The following is a 20,345-nucleotide window of genomic DNA, read 5'->3' as shown; positions in this document are numbered from 1 at the left end:
CGTCATGGATCAGGTCAGATTCATCTCGTGCTTCGACAAAAATCATATAATATACTTCCCTGAGATAAAGAAGTAAATAATTACATAGAATTTTATGTGTTAAGGGCTTATGGTTAAAGTAATATATATAAGTGTTTATGTTTTATATATATAATTGCTTTTATATTGGATGAATAAAGAATAAATATGCGAAACATATATATTTTTAAAATTTATTTATATGGGTTGAGTTGTAATAAGAAGATTAGTTTTTCTAAGAAGGATAAGAAATAATCTTATTCATTCATTTGAGAATTGAATGGTTGAGATTAGATTAGAGAGATCATTAAGTGTAAAACAAGGGTAAGGGCATAATAGGAATAACACATTTATTGACTTTCTCTCTCCAAATGCAAGACACGTGTCAAATTCCTCTATCATTTTTTTATATCGGATGAATAAAGAATAAATATGCAAAACATATGTAATTTTTAAATTTATTTATATTAATATATTAAAAAGAAAACAGAAAATAGGCAGACAAGGAATCTTTGCGATTGCGGAATTAAGGGGGGCAATAAAAATCCCTGAGCACCAACACAAGTCACAACCAACACTTCAACAACATATTATTAATATCTATCAAAACCTCCAAACCTTTCCTTTCTTCATTCTTGATCATTCCAATTCTGTGAATTCACACATCTAATTCTTCCCTCAAAATGCTAACATGCATTGCTCGTCCCAAACAGCGCGATGAGGCCGATGAATCAAAGCGTGTTAATGGCGGTAGTTCCACTGCCAATAAACAAGCCATCAAAACTCTTACTTCTCAGGTAAGCAATCTTAATTTCCTTTGTAAATCGTGTGTGTGAATTTTCTAGGGGCCATCTAATCCGACACCATTTGGTCAAACGACCGTTCTAATCAATAATTTTTAAAGTTTAATTGTATATGTCTAGAAAGACACGTCCGGATATTGGCCAAATAACAATTCAGCCAATAATTTTCAAAGTTTAACTCCACTATTATCAGCGTCCACCATATATCGTAAAATGTTTGTTCTGGCCAATAATTTTTAAAGTTTAAATTATGATCAGAACGGTCGTCCAAATATTGTAAAATGACCATTCTAACCAACAATTTCCAAAGTTTAGTTTAAAACGGCCACTCTAATCAATAATTTTCAAAGTTTAACCGGTTATGTCAGAACGACTGATCTGGTTATTGGCCGAAAGACGTTTTGATAAAAATTTTCAAAGTTTAACCGTACTATGGTCAGAACGCCTATTGTTCAAACGGACCAATAATTTTCAAAGTTTGACGGCAGTCTGGGCGACATGTGACGGCCGTTTCTATACATAACATTTTACGGATTGAATGTTTCGGTGTTGATTGAAATAATTGAATTTATATTACAGATAAAGGATATGACGCTAAAAGCCTCCGGATGCAATCCATGTACCGGAGCAGCAATGATGACACCACAACAGCGGTTACAAAAGAGCAACGAACCGGAACCGGACTTATCAACGTCCGTGTCGGATAGATTCCGGTGGCCGTACAAACGGAACGGGAGCAAAAACTCGAGCTCCGGCAGGGCTTGGGGGAAGGAAATGGAGGCGAGACTGAAGGGGATATCGGTGGGAGGTGACGTGTCGTTGGGGACGTTGTCGGCTTCCGCTAGTGGCCGGAGACCCGACCCGATTGTGTTGGAAGAGGAGAATGAACCCAAGGAGTGGGTTGCACAGGTGGAGCCCGGTGTGCTTATTACTTTCGTGTCTCTGCCACGTGGCGGTAACGATTTAAAACGGATCCGGTTCAGGTAATAATTTGTTATCATAGTTTTGGTTTGAGTTGCCTCTAGTACACTCCTGTTAGATTCTATTCACACTATTTTATAGATTGAGTCATCCCGAAATCACAAAGAATAATATGACTTAATCGTCTAAGCTAAGCATAGTTGTAAAAATCGTGATTAATCACAGTTAATTCTGATTAATCTCGACTAATTATAATTTTAATTTTAATTAATCATGATTAATCGCTAGTCCCCTCCCACCATGCGAGTAGTGACGGTTACTATAGCATTGCATCTAAGTTTGAACATCACCAATTTTACCAAAAATCTTATTTAATGTAACATTTTATAATCGCTTTACTTTGGGAAAATGTGACCTACCATGTGAACATGAGTGATTAAATGCTCTTATTGTTTATGCAACAAAATAGATATGATTACATTGAGGTACATTCTCAAGTTTTTCCATAGACATATTTCTTCATCAAGTGAAGTAGCCATAGAGTCATAAAGATGGATGCTTGATTCATGTTGCCTCACAAGACCTTGCATTTGCAAGAATTTAAATCCACCGCCTCACTTTTGTAAGGGAAAACATCATACAACTAGACCAACAGATTATGTCATGGGTGTAGGTGTTGTGTTTTTATGTTATTAAGAAAAAGAAATAGAGTTTGAAAGGTTTTTTTTTTTATAAAATTTTCAGGAAAGGCTAATAGCTTTTCATAATGACAAAAAAAGGTCTGTGTTTATTAACCTTAATTAAATCATCATATAGTTATAAAATTTAAATTTTCCTTACATATATTGTCAACCCCATACTGTATAAATCCAACCAGCCTTCTTTTTTGAATTCAAGAACACAGAAATAATAATAATCTATCTTTCCTTTTATTTTGTCGATCCCTATGTCTTTGATGTAGAACTTGAGAAAGCAACATAACTATGTAATCTTTTTTGAGTCCTAAAATAATATTGTTTGTGAAAGTATTAATATTATCATTATTTTTTTTGTTATGACCTTAGTTTTGCTACTATTTGTTTTGAAAAAGACTTGAGATTCATGAGCCTTAAATTCTAATTTCTATTGCCAGGTGCTAATTTTGTTTTCTTCTTCTTCTAGACTTGTTTTTTGACATGCACAAGTGATGATTCCTTCGGTAGGTGACACACTCATCATTATCATTATTTTCTTTGAAATTGGTCACAGCATGCATATAAAGTCATTTGCAATTATAATAGATTTCCTCTCCTATTCAAACAAAGACTTTGAATACTCCTGCTGGCCATACAAACTATAATATGAGTGTGGGTACCCATTAGCATAATAGATTATCAAAAACATTAAAAAATATTTATTTCACAACCCTATATATTCATTATTCATGAAATAAACACTTGTCTAATCAGCTTTCTTCATACATATTTTGTAATATGTAACAGCTACAAGTATATTAATTTATAAAACTTAATATTTCTATGAATATAACCTCTTCAAAAAATCAAGAAACATAATTTTCTTTATTTGTGAAATCGGTGGTGTGCGTGGGGCAATATATCCTTAAAGTGGTCACATTCGTACTGCAAACATCATTATGAACAAGGCCCCGCTAGAAAATAGCACTCCAATTTATTATATGAAAAAGTCCAAAAAATGTAACTTATTACTCATTAGTGGGTCCCTGTTCAAAGTTTTGTATTCTTGGTATGCTTTTTCACCAAAATGCTGCTGCCTTGTCGGATAACTGTCTGCTCTCAACTTTTTTTACACTTTGTCCCACCTATGGTTTGTCATCTTGTGATGGTTAAGATGACAACAATGAGAAACATGTCTTGCCATTTTTAACTTGGAAAGTGATCAAATTTGAAGTTGAAGATTCAACAAACATGAAACATTATATGTCTCTTGTTTCAGTCCCACTATGATAAAAGAACATAGTACCTTATCCATAACATAGTTAGTGTTCATTGAATTGTCATATAATAGTTTGGATGTCGCGTTTGTGGGACCGAAGTTATGTTTTAATTGATCTGATGCATGGTTTCATAACAGTGTTTTGTTTTTCACTTGTGCTTTATCTTTGATTTACCCTTGTGAAACTTTGACCAATAATTTTGATTTTATTTTGAAATAAATCAATGATGGATTTCTTGCTTTTTCTAACACAGTCACTTGATTGTGCATCTTTGCTTTATTAGTACTATTATTCCACTAATCTATCTATATTAATTTGGTTTATGTTTAAAAAATATTATTTATGTTCAAATTATCACAAGATCTAGATAATAAAGGAGCAATGACCCTTTTAGTCAACAATAGTGGTTAGGTTTTTGTTTTCTTTAATTAAGTGGAATCCATGATTAACATGATCTATATATAATATAGCCTAAACTACAAGTCTATTTCATATGCATTGGACTTTTGATGCAATTCATATAAGATAGTGACCTAACTCCTAAGGCCTAATTTAGCCTTACTCCTGAAGGTACCTTTTAGTCCTTTGTGATAGTGTTCATGTCATGAAAACCACTTGTCCTTAAGTGCCTAACAAGCATTATAAGTTTATAACTCATGTTTAGCCAAATTTTACTCAAAACTAATAAAAAGCATAGTTAGATCCAAAATTATGACCGTAATGGTCACGACTTATAGTTTTGATTTTTGGTTAGCCGAGAGATGTTTAACAAGTGGCAAGCTCAAAAATGGTGGCAAGATAATTATGACAAAGTAATGGAACTTTACAATGTCCAAAGATTAAACCGACAAGCGTTTCCCCTTCCAACACCTCCAAGATCCGAAGACGAGGTGGGAAAACATAATGACGTGTTAAAATATTTAATAACGATCATAATTTTAGTTAACCTTATATTGCTTTAACAGGGTAGTATGATGAAATTTGAATGCAATGGGGACAGCCCAATAACACCACCTTTGAATAAAGAAAGGTTACCTAGAAACCTATACCGCCCGATGGGAATGGGATACTCATCCTCAGATTCACTTGACCACACGGTGGGTCGGTCCAACCGGGACTCATCTGGACTCACTGCTACTCCAAAACTATCAAGTATCAGTGGGGCTAAAACCGAAACATCATCCATGGATGCCTCTATAAGAACCAGCTCATCACGTGAGGCTGATCGGTCCGGAGAGCTATCAATCAGTAATGTCAGTGACATTGAGAATGAGTGGGTCGAACAAGACGAGCCTGGTGTCTACATCACCATTAAAGCACTCCCGGGTGGCTCCAGAGAACTCAAACGTGTTAGATTCAGGTTTGTAGATATAACTTCAATTTAAATTTTATAAAAGATTGGGAAATAACATTAGAAATATTGAATTGCAGCCGAGACAAATTTGGGGAGGTGCACGCGAGATTATGGTGGGAAGAGAACCGCGCTAGGATCCACAAACAATACTTGTGATGGTGAGAAAAATATGCATCCGATGGAAGTCGAATATGTTCAACAGAATGTTGAATGTTGAATGTTGCTGTTTGTATACTTGGCTGGTAAGTTTTAAGAGTTCTTTATATTTTTGACACTGCATTAAGTAAATGTAGGAGCCATATATATTTTTTCATATATATTATTGTGGAGGACAAAGATGGTGTATTCAAGTGGAAATTAATCAAGTTGGTTGGTATATTGTTACTAAATTTTCAACTTAATTCATAAGATTTGTTATAGCAAAACGAAATATCTATGTATCAGTATTCGAGTCTAGCTAATAAAACGAACAATAATAAGATCCATCGACATCTACTTAAAAGTCTATGATTGATTTATGCGTCTGGACGCACCAAATCAAGTGGCTCGAAATCTGACCGGAAGAAGAAGATTTGATAAGGGATGTCATTTAACACCACCTTACTGGTCATGTTATTGCCATGCTCTTTAAACTTGTAAAGCACGAGCGTGTGGCCATCCACCATAACGCTTGTATCCGAACCATGTAACGCCTTTAGTGACTCAAATTTACTCTTAGTTTCTACAGCAACATCTTGTTTCTCCCACCGTTCATCCAACGTGTGAACCCAGATCTCCCAACAACCATTAGAATCTATTGGCTTACAAGCTAGCCCCAATCTTACACCACACTTCACTAGCTCCATTGGTGGATTTGAAAAACCAGACTAATCATACGGAATTGGAGACGAAAAGACTTTCCACTTTTCTGTATATGCATCGAACTTAAACACATCGTTATTCGATAATAACATGTAGATCGAACCGCTCACTGTGATTAGTTGCGAGTTAGTAAAGTGTACACGATGATCAGCCAACTTTACGTGCTTTAGTGATCGCCATTCCCATGTCAATGAGTTGAATATATCACACCGATACGTCGTGTCGAAATTTCCCCACCGTTTCAAACAACTGCAACAAATTGAAGAAAAAAAAATTAAATATATAAGTTAAAATTTAATGCATAAATTTTATCAGTAGGATCTTGTTAATATTTGAAGTTGGTTAAATATTAAACTCAATAGTCATAAATTACCTGCTTTGTGCAAATCTGATAATCTTGTAATGTAATGGCTCCGAACCCATCACCACAATGTTGGATTTAATGGTCGGTTCGGGTCAAGTCAACGTGACCGACCCGAATGTGACCCGGTATGAGTTACACCGGGGGTAACGAAGAATAAACCCACTTAAACGTTTACGTTTAGTGGGCCCGACACAATCACACAATAGAATTAGTTGGTGGATTAGGCTTTGTTTTAAACTTTGGGCTTAAAGCCCAATGAAGTTTAATTGTTAAACCCTAGATATGTTCCCTATATAGATAAATAACATTCTATTTATGGTAACACTAAGAAACCACTAACCATAGCCTCCATCTAATTTCCGGCACCTTGATCCGGCCACCGGAAAATCGACCCCAGCCGCTAGCCACCAACCACCGTCCATTGGTCACCGGAACTTCCCCCGCCGCCCCATACAAGCTTCGGTGTTGTCTAGAACCCCACCGCAACCTTCAAATCGTTTTTCCGGCGACCCTTGAAGATTCCGGTGGACGCGTTTTTCCGGCAGCCCCATACCAGCTTATTTTCGGGTTGTTATTGTTCCTAGGAGAGGTGTTGATACTGCTGTGCTGCTGTTGCACCACCGAGTTCCATCACCACCACTACTCTGCCGTTGTCACCTCTGCCGGAATACCCGCCGCCGCTGGAGTTCTTGGTGTTGATTGTGTCTCATCTAGCTTGCTTCGTTAACCTTCGGTGTCTTCCCGGTTTCGATAACCGAGGTATATCAATAAACTATAAACTATGGTTGTTTATTTTCGTTTATCGTGCTCGTATTGTTGTGATCGGATCCGGGTTCGAGTTTTCGTTTATGGTTCATTTAAATCGTTTATATTCCGCTGCGTTTTATAGATTTCGTTTATGTATCCATGTTTATTAATATTGGTTAATTACTATCGAAACGAAATCTTTAAATAAAATGGGTTAAAAAGGTTTGTCCGTTTTGTTCCGAACCACCGTTGAAACCCAACAGTGGTATCAGAGCCGCGGTTACAACGTACGAGTCGATTCCGGTTCGTTTAAAACCGGATCTGCATCTTAAACTTTAAATCGTTTAAAGTTTATAGATCTAGATTTATTTTCGGGTGATTTTAGAGTTGGTCAAGGTTTTGTTTATTTTATTTGACCAAGTCAAAACGACCCGAAATTTATTTATTTTGAATATGTAAATTCGGCCCCGACCTATGTTTGTTTGGTTGTGTTTGGTTGTTGAGCTTGTTTTTGGCCATATGGATGGTTCAAAAGTTGTAAACGATTATTATATATTTTTCGGTTTTCTTTTGGCCATAAAGATGGTTCAAATTTGTAATAGGGTAAATTATTGTTAGTTTATAAATTTGTAATTAAGAAGACGCGAAGATAACCGAGGACGAGCTCAAGGATTTTGGAGTTAGTGGGAATTCGAGCAAGATGACGGGATACACGAAGAAGTCCATCCTTGTGATTGTTTTGTGTTGTGAACCCCTTGACCCGATCGGTCTCCCTAATTGGCTCTAGCGAGACCGATCACCTTTTGGCCATAAGGATTTACATATTATTATTATTTGCTATTGTGATTGCTTGGATTGATTATAATAGGATTATAATATCACCGATTTAATACCAAATAAATTTGAAAATAATCATTTCATTAACCGATTTTGTTTTGCAAATTAAAAACGTTTTGATTTCCAAAACTAATAACTTAATAGATTTTCTATTAACTTAAAATTGGTTAGTTATATCGCGACAAACTTAGTTTTTAATAGGTTATTTAAAGTAAATGTCCTGAGAGGTGAAAGGGTTCATCTATTCGTCCCGGTAATAAATACAGTAAAATTTGACTTTTACTCTATTTGGTAATTTTAAAATTAATCCCAATTTAAAACCAATAGTTTATGTCAATCCTACTACAAGTCACACTTGAGGCATACTGCGAAATTTCGAGTGTTTGGAGCTACAGCACCACACTTGTTTTCTAGCCTATCCCATCAAGGTGAAAGCGCTTCGTTGACACATCCGACCCTTTCACACGTCACGGTACTAGGACAACTATTACTTTACTCTCCTATTACGTGTTAAAGCTGTCTGGAGACTTAAAGTGGGCAAATATGAGGTTAAACATATCTATACAGACAATCGTTGTCTCTATAGGCCTCATAATCGAGAGTTGTGCTCTATTCACAATTGGCAATCGTTGTCAGTCTGCCTAACCACTTATTAATGTTGTGTGCTACAGCTGCCTTTAATAACTGGAACCAGATTCTCATACTCCTAATTAATTAATGTTATTGGGTCATTAATAATAGGACTACAACGTCGAAAATACTAATTAAATTTACTTTTGCTTAATTAATCAGATGTCGTCAACGAAATTTCACCCTACGCCCTTAATACTATCCATGAGAAGGATAAACTGAACGGTACCAACTTCATCGAATGGCGCCGCAACTTAAGACTTGTTCTCACCATGGCAAAGCGCATGTATGTTCTCGATGGACCTGTTCCAACCGAGCCTGAAAACAACACAGCCGCTGCACGAAAAGTTCTTGACAAGCATAAGGACGACTCGGCTGAGGTCTCCTGTATTATGCTAGCCACCATGACTTCTGAGCTTGCTAAAGGCTTGGAAGACTTTGGTGCCTATGAGATGCTTGAGCAACTCAAGGGCATGTTCCAGAAACAAGCCCGTCAAGAACGTTTCGACACCATGAAATAACTCATCAGTTGCAAGATGGCAAGAGGGTCTCCCGTCAATGCGCATGTTCTTAAGATGAAGGGGCACATCGATCAGCTCAAGAAACTTGATTATCCCATGCCTGATGAGATGGCATCTGATTTCATTCTCAACTCTCTCCCCAACTCATACGACCAGTTCGTAATGAATTTCAACATGAATGGTTGGGTGAAGACAGTGCCGGAGCTTCATAACATGCTCAAGACGGCTGAGATGAACATTCCTTCTAGGACCAATCAAGTTCTGATGATTCGATCTGATGGTGTCAAAAAGCCAAAACCAAATAATCAGGGTTTTAAGGGAAAAGGCAAGAAGAAAGTTACTGTTGCTGCCAATGTTGCCACCAACACTAACAAGGTAGTTGCAAAGAAAAAGCCACCGCCCTTTGAGGAGTGCAAGTGCTACAAATGCAACCAAATGGGGCACTAGATGAGAAACTGCCCGAATACCTTGCTGAGATCATGAAGAAGAGAGCAAATGGTGAAGACTCTTCTGGAGGTATTTCCATATACGTTATTGAACTTTTCACTGTCTCTAGCAACACATGGGTATTTGATACCGGATGTGGTTACCACATCGTGAATGTCTTGTAGGAGCCTGAGAAGTGGAGGAAACTGAATAAAGGCAGCATGGAACTCATCGTTGGAGATGGGAAGAGAGTACCAGTTCTGGCAACTGGAGTATTTCATTTTACTTGTCCATCTGGCCTAGTTTTTCCTTTAAATAATTGTTTGTATGCTCCTGGCTTGACCAGAAACATCATTTCAGTTTCGTTGTTATCTGAACAAGGATTTAAGTATGTTCTTAATGGCATGACTATTTCTGCTTACTTAAATGATATCTTTTATTTTGAGGCTAAACCTCGAAATGGTATTTATGAGATTGATGTTCAACCTGACAATAACGTATATTATCTTTCAAAACGTATCAAGACTAGCATCAATGATACTTTTCTATGGCATTGTCGACTTGGCCACATAAGCAAGGCGTTAAAATACTCCAATCCGAAGGGATTATTGAATCCACAGGACCGGACTCTTTTGACGATTGTGAATCTTGCTTAGCTGGCAAACTCGCCAAAGACTCCTTCACTAATAAAAGTGAACGAGCAAGTGATCTGTTAAAACTCATACATACTGATGTATGTGGACCTTTCAGAACCATGACTAGAAACCATAAAAGATACTTCATCTCTTTTATCGACGATTATAGTCGATACGCTTATGTGTATCTTATGAAACACAAGCATGAAACTTTTGAAAAGTTCAAAGAGTTTCTAAGTGAAGTGGAAAAACAACTTGATAAAACCATTAAGATACTTTGATCAGATCGAGGTGGAGAGTATCTCAGCTCAGAGTTCATCACTCATCTAAAAGAGCATGGAATTGTTTCACAGCTCACTCCACCTGGCACACCCCAACTTAATGGCGTGAGTGAGAGGAGGAATCGAACTTTGCTAAACATGGTTCGATCGATGATATGTAGAACTAACTTGCCTCACTCCTTTTGGGGATACGCCCTTATGACCGCCGCCCACATTGTCAATCTAGCTCCAACTAAGAAGATAGACAAAACACCATATGAGATATGGCATAAGGGAAAGAAGCCCAAATTGTATTATCTTAGAGTATGGGGATGTGATGCTTATATCACGAGTGAGTATGATGACAAACTTGATCCCCGCGGCGAAAAGGTTATTTTCGTCGGATACTATTATAAAAGTGGTTATTACTTCTTTCATCCTGATACAAATACGATTTCTGTCAGGAGGAAAGACCACTTCCTTGAAAAGAAATTTCTCAATCGAGGAACTGGAGATAACATTGTCGATCTTGAAGAAATTCAAGATCCACAACCAACCGCTGAAGAAGTTGGAGAGTCTGATCAACAAGTTGTTGTTGCTGATACATCAGATGTGAACACAAGCGTTCGCAGAAGTAGTAGGACTCCCGTACCAAATTCTAGATAATTATGTCATCTAGATGGTCCCAAAGTCTTATTAGTAGCTGAGTCTGGGGACGAGCCTACTAACTACAAATCTGCTATCTTGGATCTGGAATCCAAGAAATGGCAAGATGCAATGAACGCAGAGATGCAATCCATGCATGATAACCAAGTTTGGAACTTGGTTGAGCCACCCCCCGATAGTCGGGCAGTAGGGAGCAAATGGATTTTCAAGAAGAAAACCGACATGCATGGAAATGTGCAAACCTACAAGGCACGGCTAGTCGCGAAAGGTTTCACTCAAACTCAAGGTGTTGACTATGATGAAACTTTTTCGCCCGTTGCCATGACCAAGTCAATTAGGATACTGCTTGCCATTGCTGCATACTATGATTATGAGATATGGCAAATGGATGTCAAAACCGCTTTCCTTAATGGACATCTTTCTGAAGATGTCTATATGGTTCAGCCTGAAGGTTTTGTCGATTCAAAATATCCTAATAAGGTTTGCAAATTGAACAAGTCCATTTATGGACTTAAGCAGGCATCTCGAAGCTGGAATCTTCACTTTGACGAGAAAATCAAAGAGTTTGGTTTTGTCAAGAATGAAGATGAACCTTGTGTTTACAGAAAGGCTAGTGGGAGCACTATATCATTCCTCATCTTGTATGTGGATGACATACTGATCATTGGAAACAACATTCCTATGTTTAAGGAAGTTAAGCAATGGTTGGAATCTTGTTTTGCAATGAAAGATCTTGGAGAAGCCGCATAATACTAGGAATAAAGATCTATAGAGATAGATCTAAGCGGATTCTAGGGCTTAGTCAAAGTACTTACATAGAAAAAGTAATGGCACGCTTCTCGATGGAAAACTCCAACAAAGAAGCAGTTCCAATGACTAAAGGAACCGTGTTGAGCAAATCGCAATCTCCGGCAACAGACATTGAATCTAAACGTATGCAACCAATTCCATATGCTTCTGCGGTTGGCTCTATCATGTATGTTATGTTGTGTACTAGACCTGACGTCTTATATACCTTGAGCATGACCAGTCGTTTTCAACAGAGTTCTGGCATTGCCCATTGGACTGCTGTGAAGAACATTCTAAGGTACTTTAATAGGACCAAAGACATGTTCTTGGTGTTTGGGGGAGTGGAAGAGGAGCTCACTGTAAAGTGTTACACTGATGCTAGCTTCCAGACTAAACGAGATGATTCTCGCTCACAGTCGGGTTTCGTTTTCACTCTCAATGGAGGAGCTATTTATTGGAAGAGCTCCAAGCATAGTGTAGTAGCGGATTCTACCACCGAATCCGAATATATAGCTGCATCAGATGCTGCTAAGGAGGCTGCTTGGATGAAGAAGTTCATCACCGATCTCGATGTGGTTCCGAATATTCACAAACCAATCGAGATATTCTGTGATAACACAGGTGCTATTGCTCAAGCCAAAGAGCCAAGGTCTCATCACAGAACCAAGCACATTCTAAGGAAGTTCCATCTTATTCGGGAAATATTGGAACGAGGTGACATCGTGATAAGCAAAGTAGACACAGATCAAAATCTAGTTGACCCGTTCACTAAGCCGATGACTCAGGACAAGCATGATCAGCATAGGGATGCTATCGAGCTTAGACTTGCTAGTGATTTATTTTGATTTAGTATTTGGATGTGTGAACATTTAATCAGTTGTACTTTTCTGTTCACTTTTTGATTTAATGGTTAAATGCAAACGTTGAATAATACAACTGTGTTCATTTTAATACGTTTAATCCGTGAATATTGTATTCTAAATTATCCGTAGTCGGTCAGACTCGTGGGAGCGATTCTGAATTAAAACTATTCTGACTTTGGACTCAAGCAGTTGACTTCCAAACTCACAGACCTCATTGTGAATGACGTTGGATGTAACTCGCATAAAATCATCTTCATGGATCTTGATCATAAGATGTTTTGATAATAGTATGCTCATTTAGTATCCTAAGACCTAAGATACATATTAGAACTCTCGTTTACCGAGGAATATTCTTTGATCATGTCAACCGCTGTTGCGTAACTGCCAGCCATAAATGCATTGATTGGGAATGTTCTGGAGTTCAGTGGGAGTTGTATGTAGTCAAGATGGGATTTTGTACTCTTACATTTAAATGTAACAGTTAGACATATTTGAGCCCTCGTTGATTCAAACTGGTAAAGTGTGAGGCCTCACCCAAACTTACTGTGTGTTTGAATGGACCACTTTGACTCTATATCGAGAACAACAATAATTGAACACTATATGAGATTGATTTGATCCATGTCTCATTGTTCAATTAATGTCTTATACAGAAAGGATAGATGACAACGATTACAATAAATTCATTATCTTGCAATAAAGTATTCCAAGATGCTTTGGTTATGGATTTAAAATGTCATATTTGATTGGGGACAACTATGTGAAGCTAGAACGCCTCTGGCTGTTAGCGTTGTGATACTTGACCCAAATCCGTCCAAGTGGAAGACTGTTGGATTTAATGGTCGGTTCGGGTCAAGTCAACGCGACCAACCCGAATGTGACCCGGTATGAGTTACACCGGGGGTAACGAAGAATAAACCCACTTAAACGTTTACGTTTACTGGGCCCGACACAATCACACAATAGAATTAGTTGGTGGATTAGGCTTTGTTTTAACCTTTGGGCTTAAAGCCCAATGAAGTTTAATTGTTAAACCCTAGATATGTTCCCTATATATAGATAAATAACATTCTATTTATGGTAACACTAAGAAACCACTAACCCTAGCCTCCATCTAATTTCCGGCACCGTTTTCCGGCCATCGGAAATCGACCCCAGCCGCTAGCCACCAACCACCGTCCATTGGTCATCGGAACTTCCCCCGCCGCCCCATACAAGCTTCGGTGTTGTCTAGAACCCCACCGCAACCTTCAAATCGTTTTTCCGGCGACCTTTGAAGATTCCGGTGGACGCGTTTTTCCGGCAGCCCCATACCAGCTTATTTCCGGGTTGTTATTGTTCCTAGGAGAGGTGTTGATACTGCTGTGCTGCTGTTGCACCACCGAGTTCCATCACCACCACTACTCTGCCGTTGTCACCTCTGCCGGAATACCCGCCGCCGCCGCCGGAGTTCTTGGTGTTGATTGTGTCTCATCTAGCTTGCTTCGTTAACCTTCGGTGTCTTCCCGGTTTCGATAACCGAGGTATATCAATAAACTATAAACTATGGTTGTTTATTTTCGTTTATCGTGCTCGTATTGTTGTGATCGGATCCGGGTTCGGGTTTCCGTTTATGGTTCATTTAAATAGTTTATATTCCGCTGCGTTTTATAGATTTCGTTTATATATCCATGTTTATTAATATTGATTAATTACTCTCGAAACGAAATCTTTAAATAAAACGGGTTAAAAAGGTTTGTCCGTTTTGTTCCGAACCACCGTTGAAACCCAACACACAATTGCCATCTTCTCAACTGTATGGTTTCCTTTGGGACACGACAATGCCGATATCTGTTTAGTAGCAGGTTTACAAACATAGTACGCATATTTCCTACAATTCATTGGATCGGGTTTCATGAACACCATTATTCCTTGCTCGGATGTCGCAAGAATTCGGGTATCGTCTTGTAGAAAACCAAGATCAAGACTCTTTGATTCAGGAGATGGTGCAAATTCTTTGGTGTACCAACAACCTCTTCTCAAATTTTGAATGATAAAACCCGACACAATGTTGTTTCTTTTCGTGTTCATATCAAGAACAAATGATTCGTTGGCGAGTGTATTGAGATAGTTACACGTACAACGCATGGTGGCGAAGGATTTTAATGATGCTCGAGACATAATCTCCATGAACATCTCGTAGGGAAGATTGGAGTCCTCTATACGAGAAAAACAAGGTAAACAAATGGAGAAGATTGAGTTGTTTTCAAAGAGAAGACGCTCTAAAGATACTAATGTATAATGTATATTTACGGTAATCTATATATAGCTAGGGAAATTGAAGCTTGGGGGCCAAGTTATAATCAGACTAGTATAAGTAATATTTTTGATTTTTGACAAATAATAAAATTCTGTTTCCTTTTTAAAACCTGTGTTTTATTAAATTTATTATTAGATTCTATCTTTATTTTGTACTTTCAAAGCAAACCAAGAATTATAACATATATTCAAATTTCTTTTGGATGATCTGGATAGAAACACGTTATTGGATTGTAACATGTTTTATTAGAAAAGATTAAATATTAAAAATAAAAAGAATAATATAAATTACCTTGAATTATTATGTTAGTAATGTAGAAGTTCAAAATACAAACGCCCTTGTGCGTTGTATGTAAAGATTTAATTTAAACTTTTCCTTTTTCTTCAAATACAACTGGCCTAAATTTAGATGGAATATTTAAAATAATGCAAATCTTACCGTATAAAAATACAACGGAGCAAATATTTAAACTCAAATTCTAATTGAAATCTAATCCGTAATAATTAATAGTTCAATCTTCAACTAAAATTAGGAATTTTGAGTATAAAGCTATTTACACTATTTTCGAGCAATAAAAGCATATGAAATAAGTATTAGGCTACGCACCCTTATTATGTAGTTGTCATACTCTTTTTCATAAACTTTCATTTCTTTCAACAATTTTATTTGACATATTACTACCCTTTAACTTTTTTAGTTCTATCAAGTCTCATTATAAAATATCAAATCAAATACTATAAAGTTTATTTTTTATTTACTCTTTGTGTTTATTGTTCAAAATAATAATAATATTTATTATCATTATAAAATGTATTTAAAGAGTAATGATATAACACCTTAATAAAAATGATAAAACATTTTGTATATATCGATCTTATCATATGCCTCACACCCGACAAAAAGATTATCTAAATATTTTTTGATACGTTCGAAAGCATTAAATTAATGTCACATGAGAAAAGAACCAAATGTGTTTTTTGATGAAAAAAATGTGTTTTTTTTAAAGTAAGTTATCTCTAAAATTAATTTAAAAGTAGAACCAGTCGTATATTGTTTAATCTGTTTTATTGATGAAAAAAATGTGTTTTTTTAAAGTAAGTTATCTCTAAAATTAATTTAAAAGTAGAACCACACCCTAAAAGTATTAAAACACTTGTAGAAAAAAAATGTTTTTATTGTTTTAATTTAAAAAAAAAAGTTTTTTACATAAACAATTTCTTTGTTATTTAAAAAACAAAAAAAAAATTATAATATAAAAAAAAGATTAAAGGAAAAGAAAGACTCTTAATTAAATAATAAAAAAAACTTTGATTAATTAATAATGATAATAAAAGATAAAAAAATGACAAAGAATAAACATAAATATTTAAATGTATTAATGTAAAATTTGAGGGAGATGGTATGTTTAGTAAAAATGAATGGAAGATGAGTACATTTAGCAACACCCATGAAATAATAACCAAGTTAATACAATTACTTATTAGGTAAGTGACCGGAAATTATAGGAAACACCAAATAAACATAAATCTTATATATCTAAATGAACTATAAATATTGTATTATTGTTTCAAAAAAAACAATAAATTGGAGGCATACAGAGTGATGACACTAATAATATGACTAACAATTTGAACTTATCGATTGATAGTAAACCTATTATTAGGTGAATAATATTATAATATGTCCGTAACATAAACGGTAAAATATTGCTAAACAAAGAGCAAGTAACATGTGCAAATAATCTACATAAAGTTATAAACAATGAAAATAAATAATAAATATAAAATTTATATCAAAACTTCATAAGCTTTCAAATATTTCCTTATATGTAACATTTTTTGTTGCATGTGTAACTTTACATTCTTTGTTTAAATAAATATTTTGTGACCATCGTTGTATTTTAAATTTGCCATACAGATAGGGGTAACATGTAGGGGTGTTCAGTATTCGAATCACACTCGAATAACTTGAAATTCGATTCGACTCGCATTCGAATTTGAAGGTTCGAATTCGATTTTCAATCATTCGAATTTGATTCGGTTCGAATTCGATTTTAGAAATTGAATTTCGAGTCGAATACGAATTTATGATTTTAAATTCGATTCGATTCGAAATTCGAATTCAAATTATACATTTTATTTTTGTTATATATAGACATACTTATGAAAAGATAAACCACATAAATCTTTTGAGTTATAGAGATTAAAAATTGAAAGTTCATGATGTGGTGTGAGATATATATATTTTTATTAAAGATTTTTCACACTTTATCGGGTTTTAAAAATGGTTTTCACCTAGACTTAACCACACACACAAAAGGCAAGTGTACCCGTCGTGTGGTAATATAGTAACGGCGAGAACCGGGTATCAATCCATGGACACGTAAATTTTTAATAACAAACCTTTGCAAATATAGTAACCGTGAGAAATGAGCTTAATTGATTTGTTTTTAAGATTAATTTTTAGAAAAACTCGTAACAATAAATTAAAGCAAGTAACACGATAATGGAGATAAACAAGAATTAAGAAACTAACACCTTAACTTAGAATCCACTTGACTCCTAATGATGGTAATCTTAAATATATGATAAATTCATTATTTTGTTTTAAAAAGAATAATTTCTAGTTATAGATAACCATCCAAATGATTTTTTGGAAAACTTATGATGAATTATACAAACTAATCACCTCAAATCATACTATAATGTAAGTGAACCTTTATGTTGAAATTTAAAGATATAGATTATCATTCAATTACGAAATTCAAATCTAACAACCGGTCGGAAAGATTATATGAACAACACATAATCCACCTATGGTTGATTAAATTAGACTAAGTTCAAGTATTCCCTTGATTTATGAATTTTCAACCCAGGTGTAATATTAAAATAATTGTGTTAACAAATTATTTACAATATTACTTAACAAGAATATCAATTCATAACAAATGTTCAATCTTTTCAAATCTAAACATGAGGATATGTGTTTAACCAATTTTCATGTGCCATACAAGAATTATTTTAACTATTTCTAGATTAAAAGTTATAAAGTTGCATGAACAACATTTATAAATAAATGATAAAATCAAGAGTCTTTCAACATAACAAGATGTACCATTTATAATTCTTGTATATTACTTTCAGTTGTTTAAACACAATATTTCATCAAAGGATAACCAAGAATTAGTCATTATTTTAACATAAAATTATCATATATTAATTCCAACCATCAAAAGTTGTCAAGTTTCATCATGGGTTAAGGTGATATAAAGAGTTTTAACTCATGATAATTATAAAAGATACACCAAAATAGAAGAATATAGCATTCATGTTTAATATTAAGATAATATAACCAAGCTAGATAATTATGATGATGCTAAGACTTCTTCTTGATGTTGTATGAAGGTTCAAGAGCTTCTCTTTCTTTACTTCTATGGATTATGAGAGTGAAAATGGGTGCGTTTTTCTCCAAAATTGTGCATACCAAATGAGCAACATGCATGGTCTTTATATAGGCTCACTTGTGCACAAGGCATGACCCATGCTTAGTAGGGCATGACCCATGTTGGTCCCCATGTAGTACACCACGTGCTCCCTGGTTGTACTCTTTGGAATATAGCTAGGCACGGGGCATGTTTGGTCTAGGCATGGGCTGTGCTGGTCCCTCAAGCATTAAATGCGCATGCTACTGATTGTACTTTCTTGGCAGACTTGATTGGCATGGGGCATGTCTGGCTAAGGCATGACCCTGTGTGTCTTCAAAAAGGAGGACAATGTACTGTGTACTTTATTTTGTCATCTTCTGAGGAGGCGTGGGGCGTGTCTGCCTGAGGCGTAGCCCCATGCTTAGCTGATGTGTCTTCAGATGGAAATGGGGCATGCCTGGCCGAGGCTTGGCCCATGCTTAGCTGACAGACTTTTATTTTTCTTGATTTTTTTTCTTTGTTTTTTTTCATGTTTGGTTTTCTAAGCTCATTTTTCCTACAAAAACAAATAGAGGCTTATTAGAACCGATTCTCAATAATATTATCACGAAAATAACATGAATCGTGTATAAAATGATGCAATAAAGATGTATAAATAATTATACATCAGTTCATCACTTTAATCAATAATTAATGTAATTGGATGTTACCATTTTAAATATTTAGAATGTGATAACTTTTAATTATTTATTTATTTTATGTGATTGTACTTTTTGTTGTTAAAAAACTCAAATTTGTTATGGTATTGAAACTGGAATAGATTTTTTTAACTGAATTCGAATCGATTCGAAATTCCAACTTCATTCTCGAATCGAATCGAATTAGGTTTTTTGAATTCGAATCGAATCGAATTTGTCGAATCTATTTCGAATTCGAATCTAGCTTCAACATTTCAAAATTCGAATAATTCGATTCGAAAATATTTGAATATTCGAAATTCGATTCGTTGAACACCCCTAATAACATGTGTGAAATTTCAGGGTCTTTTACATACTCTTGATGATGAGTCAATCCTATGCATGAGTAAATGGAATTGAATTAGAATAAATACTTTAACATGTAATATTAGATGTCGAGGTTCCATTATAGCTAGATGAAATCACATAAAAGTTAAAAAAATATATAAACTAACAGTATAAAAAATGTCTCACAAGTTTATACTTCTTTCACCCCTCTTTAAGTGTCATGAATTGAAAAACACTAAGTTCAATGTAAATTGCATGATTACTTTTTTTTTGTTTACCAAATGATAATAATGCCTTAGAAATTTGATCCATCAGTATTGTTAATTAGTGCTAGTTGTGTGTGTTTAAGGGTAAACTTGAAAATTAACTAATAGACTAGGACAAATAAAAAAATATATGAACACTTTAAATAGGACAGATAGGGTATAATTTAATTATTTTTAGGAAGTTTTAACTAATTAAAAATATATGTTACATAAATATTACTTGTGTGTTAATTATGAAAGTTACAAAAACAAAGAAACATATTAAAACATATTTAAGAATTAGTTAAAATATTTTAGCAGTATTTAATTAATTAATGATCACAAATGGTAAGATTCTATATGTCATCCATGTTATGTGCACATTCTAGAACGGTGACACGTGTCAACCTAGTTTCTTTTAATATTGGAGTAAGGTATGATATTTTTTTTAGTTATAAAGTCACCCAAATTTAATATTTACCAAAATAGACAATTTTAACCAAAATTTGATCAAAATAGACATGTCTATTTCAACATCTCTTCAATCACTGATTTTTTGACCAACAAAACAAGTTACACGTCAGCGAAGCTGGCACTGTATGGACACAGAATTTTATGAAAAGTAAACGGGAGCTACCTTTAGCCAATAAAAATTCTATACTTTTCAAAGGCGGCTAAACCTAACCTACATCTATGGTTATTT

At 35.1% G+C, this 20,345-nt stretch overlaps 1 protein-coding gene across 1 annotated transcript; it reads left to right on the top strand.

Moving 5' to 3' along the window:
- The first annotated feature begins 612 nt into the window (after window positions 1-612).
- On the top strand, window positions 613-5,425 carry LOC143630239 (protein Brevis radix-like 4). The gene is made up of 5 exons (XM_077099305.1): window positions 613-815; window positions 1,401-1,804; window positions 4,451-4,586; window positions 4,662-5,056; window positions 5,128-5,425. Exons 1-5 carry the CDS (start codon window positions 702-704, stop codon window positions 5,204-5,206), a joined length of 1,128 nt encoding a protein of 375 aa, XP_076955420.1. The 5' UTR covers window positions 613-701; the 3' UTR covers window positions 5,207-5,425.
- Window positions 5,426-20,345: the final 14,920 nt, after the last annotated feature.

The sequence above is a fragment of the Bidens hawaiensis genome, unplaced genomic scaffold, assembly GCF_021521415.1.
Source record: "Bidens hawaiensis isolate Kalapana, Puna unplaced genomic scaffold, B.hawaiensis_p1.1 tig00005588_1, whole genome shotgun sequence".
NCBI lineage: Eukaryota > Viridiplantae > Streptophyta > Magnoliopsida > Asterales > Asteraceae > Bidens > Bidens hawaiensis.
Note: the sequence above shows the minus strand (reverse complement) of the source record. Positions and strands in the feature narration are given on the sequence as shown.

Coding starts and splice junctions, on each gene's coding strand:
- LOC143630239 (XM_077099305.1), top strand. CDS start 702: ATGCTAACATGCATTGCTCGTCCCAAACAGCGCGATGAGGCCGATGAA. Junction 816..1,400: donor TCAAAACTCTTACTTCTCAG/GTAAGCAATCTT, acceptor TTTATATTACAG/ATAAAGGATATGACGCTAAA. Junction 4,587..4,661: donor CTCCAAGATCCGAAGACGAG/GTGGGAAAACAT, acceptor TTGCTTTAACAG/GGTAGTATGATGAAATTTGA.